Source organism: Lates calcarifer, linkage group LG7_1 (assembly GCF_001640805.2).
Source record: "Lates calcarifer isolate ASB-BC8 linkage group LG7_1, TLL_Latcal_v3, whole genome shotgun sequence".
In the NCBI taxonomy this organism is placed as follows: Eukaryota; Metazoa; Chordata; class Actinopteri; family Centropomidae; genus Lates; species Lates calcarifer.
In genome coordinates this window covers 16,018,064-16,030,098 of record NC_066839.1, presented here as the reverse complement: position 1 = coordinate 16,030,098, position 12,035 = coordinate 16,018,064, and the positions used below count along the sequence as shown (strand labels likewise).

The window sequence follows — 12,035 nt, the reverse complement described above, 5'->3', positions numbered from 1 at the left end:
TCAATGAATTTTATTTAATTCATTTTGCTGGAGGAATCAGGGCAGTGGATGGCTTACATTGAAGTCCCATTTGCTGATAAGGCAATTATAGGCTTTTTGCTTTCGAACAATTTCCACTGCTTCCTGCACATTAAACGAATGACCAGTTGCTCAAGTGGGCGACTGGAAAGAAGAGGTTTTTAACTCCATTTCAAAGAGACAGATGTAGAGTGGTCAATGAGATAGTAAGTATGGATAATCACAGAGAGCAAAGAGTAAGTTTTTTTTCTGCTGGCTGGTCTTGTTAATCATTTACAAGCATTTTCAGAGAGGGCTACATATCTTGTGTTGAATTATACTTGTCTCATGTGAAGACAACTCTGTCAGACAGATTTTACTTTGTATTATTGATTGCTTTGATGCAGACTAATTGAAATAATTACATTAGATGTGCTTCTGATGTTTAAGAGGACTGTAATTCCCACCTGCTAGAGGTTTCTGGGTTTTCATGCCACCCTGCTGCTTTTCATTTTAAGCTGAATTCCTTTGTACTCTGTAGCAATTATCTTGCTGCTGTCTCTCCATTTCCAAATGTTCGTCTCAGAAAGCTTATTAACAACACACTGAGGGACTTATTTTGGCCTTTATTGTAGATTATTAACATCTCTACATAGACACATGTACAGAGTGGATAAAAGTTGGGAAAAAAAACAAAGGCATCTTGTTAAAACCAAATATAAAGCTCAAGGAAGGGCAGTTCCTCAATAGAAGGCATTACATTTCGAACCACAACCCTCTCTAACAGACTTTTTTAGGCTCTGCACATTCTTTACTCAGGCATATTACCCACAATCACAGTGTAATGTGTATCTTACATTGCAGACATGACCCGTCACCTCAGTGTTTATTGGCTGGTAAATATAGTGTTGGGGTGAACTTAGAAAGTTTTCTGACAAACAATCACTCTGTTGTCCATCCCCGAATTTCCCTCAGACTCCCCTCTTCCTTTTGCTGTTCCATTTCCGCTCGAGCAACTAAGTGTGTCACAAATGTGGGTCAGTCGCCTTTCTTTCCCCACTAAAGTCAATTCAATTTGGTGGAATGATAAGAAGGTATCAAATTTAAACAGCTTGGAGGTGCTCTGGGGCAAGACAAGAAGCACAGCAGTCTGCCATACTTAAAATACCAGCTCCTCTCCGAGAGTCTTCCTCGAGAGAGTTACATGATGGGAGAGAGAGGAGCAACACTTGGCCCATTAGAAGAAAAGGAAGAGAGGGACATGGAGAATTACTTTTCATCAATACATTAACAGACGAGGTGAAATCCAGGATGTCAGTGAAACCTTTTAGACAGACACTTTTCTCCACTTTTCAACCTCATTGTGCTTCTCATTGTTCTCTGCTCTTGTCTCTGTATCTGTGGCTTTGCTCTATTATTTGTATCAAACGCTTTTAGGACCTGTTGACAAACATATAATTGCCTGTGGTTTCTTTGACAGGAAAGAGGATAAAAAGGCACACGGCTCACAGTCAGCAGTGGGTTGAGTAGAGCTTACCCGATACATCGATCTGGTTGATACTATACACTAATTTGCAGGCTGATTTATGTGTTTGTTTTCTAATGATGCTGCCATGACTGTGGTGGCACAGTTGAAATGAACGCAGTTTGACTGACAGTGGTAGCATAGATGTTTGATTTAACCACTTGGCAATCACCTGCTCTGACAGATGAAGGTAGTCTGTGTTAATGAGGAAGTTATCCCATTGATGGAAAAGACAGTGGTGTAAAACTAAATTGTATTATAGCAGAGCTAGTACTTCCAAAATGTTTTGTTCTTATGTCTACAGTGGACTTAATTACCTTATTTATACCCTGAGTACTTCAGGGAGGAGGGTTATCGTTCATATCCATTACAGTCTTAACAAAGCGTTGCTCCTAACAGCAGCACGCTGCTCTCAGGTGTCCAGATCTCTTGGCAACCAGTTAAAAATGACAAATGGACATCTGACAGTGACACTTCCACTCCGTGATACCCGTTTTTTTGCATTGTAAACATATGAAGTACATACTTTCCTAGAAATAACGAATTATAAAATGGAAAGAACCCTGCAGGGAAACATTTTTGGCTTGCTGACTGTATGGATCACCATCGGTCTTAAGTGTTTTTTGTGAATTTTATTTATTATTTTAGGAGCAATTGATAACAGCCCAGCCCAGTAAATATAGTTTAGGTGATTTGCAGGTGGAAAAAAGCTAGCCTATAAAAGTTTATAGGTAGTTTACATTATTATATTTTACATATTACAATGTAAGCATAGGTGTATAGAAGATAACTGCTAACTCCGTAATCCTGACATATTTACTTCTACCTATAGCCTGCATTAGTCTATAGGGTAACTTAAGTTTATCATAGATATATTGGTATCAACATACTATATGCTGAAGGTTGAAGTAACCTCAAGTTGCAGCACAGAAAGATTAAAGATATGTTTGAGGTGTCACCATTACATAGTTTGTCCGCCAAAGATAACCTACAGATTTATTTTTCAGTTGTCCCACTCATCTCAGTCACAGCTCTGTGGTAACTAAATTTAAGGGATGCTTATCAAGATTATTCTTATTAATAAAACAAATATCGGCTGCTGTATTGTTGCTGTAGTATGTTGCCCCAAAAATCCAGTGCCAAGCTCTTGTCCAAAAAGCTGACATATTCTCAATAACTCTTCTTTTGTTAAAATGTTGTTTTTTTTAGTGGGTACTGGGTCAAACTGTTCTGTTGATGTCATGGAAATGATACAGAATGTTTACACAGTAGGTCCCTAACAAGTAAAACAGCACAACTTTGGGAGAAAAAAACCTTTCTATTCTGTTTACACTGGCGACTGAGTAAAACATATTTTGGAAAGTTTTTAGTTTTGCACTTAAGCCAGGATAACCAGAGAGTGTTTAATGAAGGATCTTGGAGAGGAAGAGCCGCAGACACAGAGAGGGAGAGACAGAGAGCTTTGCCTCCAGAAAGAAAGTGAAAAATGCATTTCTTTTAACCGTTCGCTTTGTCCTGACTTCAAAGGGCCCACGGATTGCTCTTAGGAGGTGTTTAAATGAGGTGATGTGAAAGATGAGAGCCAGAGCTGAACTGTATCTGCCACTGGCAGTGATTCTCAAAGGACTCCGGTGGGGAACCCCTGCACAAGCACACACAGGCACACTGATCACTTTCAGCCCGTAGACTTGGAGACAGAGATGTGGTGTGGTTGAATGTACCTTTTATCCATTGCTGGAATGCCAGGAATTTAATTTGTGAAAACCTGTAGCCTGCAAAGACAAGGTGAGTTGAGTATTAAGAAATATATATATATATATATATATATATATATATCTCAATTGGTCAGATGCCTAGAGGAAACTACTAAGTGTTTTTTAGTGTACAAGTGCATAATAACGTGTTAGTGAGAGGGAGTTAGTCTGGATGTGTATGTTCTTCACTGTCTGTCACTGTGTGATTATGCGTTCCTGCTTGTGTGGAGGTGTGTGTCACTCACTCCAGGACCCTGAAGAGGGTCTCAGATGTTCCACTGCAGCAGATAAGAGCCATCCACGGTGTGCCTGAAGGAAGCCACACAGAGGAGCAGACTTAAATTGTGTGGAGGAGTAAGAATTTGTGCGGGGGTGGGGGGGGGCAGGAGGGGTCAGGAGAGGATAGGGGAGACGAGTGAGAAAGAGAGGTGCAAGTCCAAAACAGCAGAGACAAGAGAGGACAGAGTAAGTGAAGGAAGGAGGAGGGGAGAAGCAAGAATCCAGCCAGAAGCATAACAAAGACACATAGAGAGAGAACAACAGAGGATGATGGACAGATGAGGGAAGCAGCTTTGCTTTCTCTGTCATCCCACTCAGTTCTGCTATCTATCAGAGAGGAGTACACTCCCTCCAGTATCCCTCACTACACTCCATCCGTCACTGCGTGTGTGAGCGCTTGTCCGAGCATGTGTGTCCACGATTTGATTGGTCTAGCACGCTCCAAGGAAAATTGTGACCAGCGTGAGCTGAAGAGCCGGTCACATCATTGCGCTTGGACCCGGGGTCCTTATCATGACTGAGCACAGCAGACACTGTAGATTGATGATACTGAGGAGTTAGGGTGTGTATATGCACAAACGTGTGTGTGTATATGCCTATAGAGTTGTGCTTGTGAGCGTGTGTTTTAGGTGAAGTGTGTGCAAGCATGAATGTGTGCGCTGATGTATAGAACAAAGATTCCTGCGGCCTTTATCTCAGTGTTGGTTGTTTTGTGGAGCGTGTCGGCCGCTGATAGCCACTATCAGCCACTACCATACTCCTCCACTGCTCAGCCTCAGTGTTTTTTCCTACACAGTCATCCTTCCCTCACTCCTTCCCTGCTGCCTTCCTTGTTTTTCCCTCATGACCTCTAATCCCTGTGTCCTCTCTCCATCTGTCTGACCATGAACCCTACTCAGATTACCAAAAACATGTGATCCCACAACTGTATGACTATATGACACTTGACAGGCTGCTCACGGAGGATGAGGAAGGAAACCGGAATCAAAGTCAATGCAAAAGAAACTGATAAAAAAAAAAAAAACTAATTCTAGCTCAAGCAGCATCAGGCAGGCTAAAGACCTTTGTTGCATGTCCTCCCCCATCTCTGTCTCCTCTAGTTTTCTGTTACGTCTGTACTGTTCTTGTCTAGTAAAGGGGGAAAACAATCCCCGCAAAATAGTAGTGGAAAAGTGGCCATAGGTACAGACCCATCAATTGGGGTCACATCTGGAAAGGCAGGCGTGTGGACCAAGAATGATTGCAGCTGTTAAAGATGACAGGTGAAAGAGACATAAATACAAAAGCAGTGACTCTCATAAGAAAAGCACAAAATCCATCTACCCATATGCAATGCTTTAGACTGTACAACAACGTGTCAACCACACTTTTTCATACACTCTCTCTTGTGACAACTCTCCAAGTGCGTTCCCATCCTTTAAATATCAAAGTGAATTTGGGGGCAGATAAAGCTGGAGTACGACACATCATCGCTTCAAGATGCTCAGAAGCATGCTGGCATTCACTGCACCAAGGGAGTACATGGTTTAGTCAAAGCTTGAGAGAAGCTGGAGACATTTCTGCAGAATTTGCAATAGTATCCAGACAAATAGTGGGAGAAAAAAAACTGCATAGATCCCACATGATGGCTGAGATCTCTGCACCGGCACACCACAGTTTGTTGGCTGAGTTGGAGAACTGTACTCTTTCGAATATGAACATTTTGCAGCAGTAAAGGTTAGAGATAAACTAGCCCAATGTTTGAAACATCCCTCTCTGAGAGGATACATGAGCAGCACCATCAACTGCACAAAAAAACAAGGAGAGTTGAGCTTGAGTCTATGTGAGTTAAAAATCAATTTTACAGAATGACAGTGCAGAATTCATTTTTTAGTGGAGAGGCATTTTACCTTCATATAGCCATTTTCCAGTGAGACTAAAGAAAAAGACACAACTGTGGTGGAGTATATGCTTTTTTTATTATTATTATGTTGCATAGGAATAGAAGTAAGGAAGAGAGCGGGAACAGTGGGACTTGGTAGATGGATGAAAAACAGAGTGAATTAGTTGCTCAGTTTAAATAGGCCCTCGGGCAGCCTTGTGGCAATGCCAGACTTTCCAATTTGGCTCAGGGCTTTTGTAACATGCCATACCTCATTTCTCTCCTACCTTTGCTGTCACTCTCCAATTCATACTGCCTAATAAAGCGTTTAATCCATGGAAATAATTTAAAATGTAACAGGTCCTCTTGTGAGTTTTACATACTAAGCCATCTTAGACTGCTGGTAGGACAGAACAGAACTCACATCCTCAGTGCAAGGTCTTTAGAGGCTGTGCACATGTTTATTTGCACAAATGTTAATGCAGAATGTACCCCAAATCACCTCCCCTCTATATACAAGCTTTCTGCTCTTTTGTCTGGCTGTTTGCAGCTTTTCCACTCTCTCTCTTTAGTTCAGCCACTTCAGGTGAGTAGGTTTGTGACTTTATCACTGTGGGGCTGTTAGAGTCACTCTATAGGAACCCCTGAGTGGAGCGGCAGAGTGGATGTGACTCTCAACCAAGTTCAAGCACAGCTCTCCATGAACCATTTTCCCTCATAACAGTACATGTTTCCCAGCAGCAGAGTGTTACATAAGGGCCACTTGCACAGCACCTGTGCAGCTTTAGTGTGTTTTGTTTCACATAAGTAATAGCTCTGTTTATGATTAAGGGACACATCCGTGCCCAGAATCCTCTGACCCTGAGTCAGTGGGCCTTTGAAGACTCTTATGCGTAGAGAATACATCAGTTTAATTGGTTATGCAATGGCTTATTTAGCTCTGCACCACACAAAACCCAGAATTTACCCTCTATTGTATCTGTTACTTCTGTTGCATTTTAAGTTGTGTGTGCTCTATGTATAGACCAAGCCTCCCTAGGCTTCCAGACAGTCCTGGGATACATACTACAGCAGCTTATTTTGGTCCAGGGGATGGCATGAAAGCGTTAAGGGCCATTCTGATATGTTATACCAGTATAGTCTCGGTGACCTCATGACACAATTTGGCAGCCTGTCAGCAATCCAGTAAGCAAACCACATCTAAATGGCTACAGCCTGATTCAAGACATGGGCATGCAGGGTTGTAGATGAAACATGACATAGTGGAATTAATCATTAAATGCTTGTCAGTGGATTGATGGATTTCATTAAACACATAGATGATATTATACTACTGTACATGATTGTTATTGTTAATTTGAAACACTCCTGAAAATTTGATCCATCACAAATTCCAGCAAGTGTAACTTGTCTTTCTTTCCCACACTGGCCCTGGTACAATAGGCACGACAGTCCTCTCTCAAACATGCCCCCCATTCATTTCTTCTTCTTCCTGCCTCCACTTTCTTTGCTCCTTGTCTCTGTTGCTCAGCAGTGGCCCTGAGTCCTGTGGAGTGCACATCCATTTTGAACCCAGAGGCTGTCAAGCATGCTGTTGGTAAATGAGCAAGCTAACCTGTGGCTGTCAGTCTCCCTGCTCCCACTTATTATTTTCTTCATTTCTACTTTCCATTCCATGTTTCCTTCACCCCCTCTCTCTTTTTTTCTCACACCAGCACATCCCTCCTTTGCTTTTACCACTAATGCTTGTTTCCTCAAAGGGCAAACTCAACTCAAATGCTTTGTTATAAAACCAACCAACATGGCCTTAATCTAACTGGATACACAGTAAGAACTGTTTCATTTAAACTGTCTTTTTTGTACCATTTAGCCTCAAATAAAGTTTTGTATATCACATTTCAGATGCAAGTGAACTCACTGTACTTCAGATTAAAAGATAATAAAGACTGGTCAAACACAAGAACATGGAACATTCTGTATATTAAATGAACAAAGTGCCTGAAGCAGAGTCACATTTGACAACAAAATGACTCACAGATCAATGATGAATTTCCTGAAGTGTCAGATAAACACCACCCTACTTACTTGATACTTGGAAAAGGAATGGGTTTCATTTTAAAAGGAAGGCAGCATGTTGCAGATGTTGTGTGAACAGCAGCTCCACAGCAGAAATAGACAAACAGGCACAGAAAACAGGGCCCAGGGCCAGCACAGGTTAAGCATGTTCATTAATTTCTGTAGTTTCTCTCCCGCTGGTCCTGCTTGCTTCCTGGACGTGCAGTGGATCTTAATAGGCTTTGGATCCCTGCTCACTGTTTTGATGCACACAGAAATGCCCAGAGAGAGGGAGGGAAATAAGAGAGAGAAAGACAGAGCAAGATGGAGTGTGATCAATAAAGGGAGATGACAGAAATGAACAGATAAAGAACATATGTCATAGGAAATAAATGAGAGAAATTAAGCAGGAAAAATAATGGCTGGACTGCTAGACTGAAAGAAAGTACTTTAATTAACTAACTGTGCAGTGTCTGCAGTCATAAATCCCAAGTCAATATTAATAAAATGTCGTTGCCATCAACTTTTATTTACATCAGCACAGTGAGTAAGCTGCTGCTCATTGTTGCAAATGCTGACTCAGACCTCTGGACGTTACAGTAATGGCTACACGTGTTACACTTTAGTTGCTCGCTGCGAGCAGCTTGTCACTCACATCAGGCCGATTGCTTTACCTTTTAAGAGGCTCTATAGGTTAACACTTAACCAATGACATTGAACCAGCTTAGAGCTGTGTTAACTGCGCAGAGCTAGAGGGCACAAAAAAAGGACCCCATCAACAAGCTGCTTCCTGAAGCCCCACTGTTCCACCAGGGCCCCATGCAGAGCTCCGTCTCTCTAAAGTGACTTCAAAGGCAGGCATTTGCAGACCTGATGTAGGCGCTGACCTTTGACTCAGAGGCTCTCTGTGTGCAAACAGGGTACAGCCTAATTGATGCTACACTTTGCAGAAAAGTAATAACTTGTCCTTGTGTACTATAGCTATAAAATACAGTGCTTTAATTTCTGCCTCTTATATGAAGACAGACAGTGGCTGTAAAACTATTGTGGCAAAGTGGCAAATGATCCCTAGTGATCAGTATTCATCACTAATGTTTCTATATGCAGCTGCAAGACGTGCTGGTCTGAATTTGTTTCTTATTCTGGTTTTCGTGGGTTAAATATGCCCTACAATGATATGTGTCATTCATGTCATCATTGTTCCAGCATAGTGTTGCAGGTAGCAGAATTTGAAGAAGACAAAAGCAAAAACAGAACTAATATACACTAAAGTTATATTCAGAATTTGAAATGGAAAATAATCCTGGGTGGCTACTAAGGTACATATGGATTTGTAGATAAGGAAGAAATCTGGGTGCAATTTTCTATCAACCTGATGGCCTTGAGATAGTCAGATACTGGCGTTTGCGGCTGGAGATTGAGTCAAGCCCCCGTCGCTACTTGTCTCCCCAGATAATGCTGAGTGGACACACAGTTCACTCTGGTTAATTTTCCACCTCATGTCCTGGCTGCCTCTCAGAGAGATGGGGCGAAAGATAATCCAGACTGATAAAGAGATGTGGTGACTGAAGGAAAGCAGCAGGGGCCCTCTGCACAATTGCCATTTTGTATATATTTACTGCTAACCACATTACTGGCTATTCAAGAGACAATAGGCTTGCAAATAAGCACAAAACAGTTGATGCATTGGTCATATGAATGGACAGTGTGGATGCATACTGTATGAATAGTAAGTGTCCACTTAGAGATGGACAGAGGTTGGCATACCAGCAAAATGCCAAGTTCACTAAGAGCAAGTTCTTCAAAAATTACATTTTGACTCTAATTAAAAGATTTAAATAAAAGGTTTCTGTCATTCTAAAAGAACAAAGTACACTGTATGCATTGTGGTAACAAGTTTCATGCGTACACATTACTTTATGGTGTCAATATTTTAGTGCACTTATTTTGAATTCTGTCCCACTTTGCCTCTGCATCACAATAGTGTGATGTGTAATGTTGGAACTGTAAGATGGAATAAGAAGCTCTGACATGGCTTCCCACACTGCTGTATCAATAATAAATGGAGCCAAGTTTTCCATTTACTTAAAATGCTTTTACAGCCTTACTTAACTTTTTGGTTAAATCATAATGATGATAGTCATGGTCTTTTCATCTCATTTGAAGACCGACTTTATTATCATGCCTTGTTGTGTTTCTTTGCTATTTGACTAACACACAAACAGCTGAGTATAGCCAAGGTGTGGCAAGGTGTTATGGCAGAGCATCATGTACCAGCAGAGAGGTGAGGTAGGTGAGAAGTGTTTTACATCCAACCATTTTTTTCCTTGCCAATAGAGATTCCAGTGGTATGTTGCAGATGAAGATATAATCTGCCATGAAACCTAATCACCACCTTTTTTGTTTTTTGTTTTTTATGTTTTGTGTCTGGTATGTTACACTAGTCCAGTACCTGGTTTTATGAGGGTACTCTCCAGAACCTATTTTGAGTATTTGTGCCAGATCATCAGTCAACATTGGAAGTTTGTAACATTTGTCCTAATTTTGTGCAGAACACTAGAATTTAGGGCAAAGTGTCAGTAGGCTTCCATTTATCTACACTGAATGACTCCCATGTGCTATTTGGTATTGAGGCTAATGTTGTCCCTATACACTCATGGTGTTTCACACAACACAGAATGCCTTCAGGTGCAGGAGGCAGGTTTGGAAAAGGAAAGGTGAAATGGAAAGAGCCACTGAATGTCTTTGTGTCTTAAACTATGTTTGAAGCCTTTGAATTACCTCTTGATCGACATTGATACTGATTTATCTGTGCATCTTCTCGTTTACAGGATACGGACCTACTGGATATAGCGTACATCAAAGATGCCAGAAATGGAAAGAGCACCAAAACACCAAAGGTAAGCCCACAATTAACATGAGCTGGCTGCCCAGCTGAAGTACTTGGATATGAATGAAATATGAAAATATATTTTTTAGGTGCCCTCTGGTTTTTTGTCTATGCAATAATATGTATTGATTAAATAACAATAGCTTCAGTATTCTTGACATTTTTGTCTTTTGAGACTCTGGGAACACAATGAACAGTGTACTAAGAGGCCAGAGGGAGGCTTATTTTGGGCGATGATATGCTTTGTAAGTGTTTATTTTTGCACAGAAATCAAAGGCATGAGTGGGTGTGAGCCCGACCATGAATCAGACACAGTCTGCATCCATCTAGCCAAGAGCTCTGTTATGGAGAGGATTGAAATTGGTTCAGGTGGTTGTAATGATTGACATATAACCATAGAGCATCTCTGTATATGTACAGAAATGGCAGCATTTTTTTCAGTTGGAGCTGTAATTAATGCAGTTGCCTTACATATAACCCTCAGAACAGGGGAGTGACATTTGGGTACATTCAGGTAACTCATTGTATTTGTGTGTAGTTTCATGTGCATCTGACTCTATGGGTAATGTTCACAATCCATCTGCACATATTTAGTGTAATTTTTATAAAGTGAGGAACTTAAGATCAACTGACACTCAAGACTGACAAACATGATTTGAAATCAAACCCACATACTAACAGTACATGGATGGTTTCCCAGGAAAATACGCCAGTTCAGGGTATCCAAATTGCTATTTCACAGCTAATTAAAATGTTGATGATTGTGTGCTATGAGCAAAGAATTTATGCACACATTTTTGAATCTGGCACACTGTAACTGTCAAGGAATTTGGCACATTCTGGTGCAATCACAGAGCCAAATTCATTTCTTGCAGTTAATTTCCCACTTACCAAGCCTCAAGTAGAACAATAACCAGCATTCTTTACTACTTTCTTATTACATATCTTCGCATAATAAGTCTGTTTAATATAGCTTTTGGACCTAGTCAGTCTAGTGATGTTGTTACATAGCAGCAGCAGTCATCATCAGTTTGACTCGCTGCAGCAGGAGAAGCAGGTGGGGGTCGCGCACTGCTGCTCTGTCTGGGGAGTGAGTAATGATGGAATGAGTACAATAACACAGAGAGGATTCATGCATTTCTAAACAGCTTACAGAGTGATGCTACCCAGGGAGGAGACATGACCACGTGACAGGTAAGATGGTCGAAGCATTGGAAATCCATTACTGGGAGATGGAGCGGTGATGCACCCTGGGCATTGTAATGGGAGCACCAGTGAGACACAGTGTCTGAGGAGTTGATGAGATGAGGAGAGGAAGGGAGGAAAGGGGGGTTGGTTGCAGAAACTGTGGGGAGGAGAGGAAAGAAAGCAGAGAAAGGGGAAGGAAAAAGGCAAGGAGAATTTTTTACAGGAGGACAGCAGAAGGAGAGAGAAATGATGAGAGGAATGGAGAAAGGACACAGAGATAAAGTGAGGTCAAAGCAAGATGTCAGGTGAGAAGCACAGATAATACCAGACAGCAGTTGCTGGAAGTGGACAATGCTTTTCATGGCTTTCTTCTTTCTTCTTTTCTCCTTCATACCCCTAAAGATCTTGTAAGAATGGTGAAGGTTTTGCAAAGATCACTACACTGTTAACGTCAGCTTGAGGAAAAATTCATAAAAGCTGTTCTTT

General features: G+C 41.2%; 2 protein-coding genes across 6 annotated transcripts in view; one reads left to right on the top strand and one right to left on the bottom strand.

Moving 5' to 3' along the window:
- The window catches only part of gpcpd1 (glycerophosphocholine phosphodiesterase 1), a 259,347-nt gene that overhangs the window by 129,070 nt on the left and 118,242 nt on the right, over positions 1 to 12,035 (bottom strand). The window lies entirely within an intron of this gene.
- Positions 1 to 12,035, top strand: part of LOC108896922 (1-phosphatidylinositol 4,5-bisphosphate phosphodiesterase beta-1) — a 100,797-nt gene that overhangs the window by 18,214 nt on the left and 70,548 nt on the right. For all 5 annotated transcript variants that reach the window (XR_007813628.1, XR_007813629.1, XM_018696235.2 and 2 more), the window contains exon 3: positions 10,303 to 10,371. Coding sequence is in view for 3 of the 5 variants with exons in the window: in XM_018696235.2 (XP_018551751.1) it covers positions 10,303 to 10,371 (69 nt within the window). In the remaining 2 variants the exon portion in view is untranslated. The remainder of the gene's footprint in view (positions 1 to 10,302; positions 10,372 to 12,035) is intronic.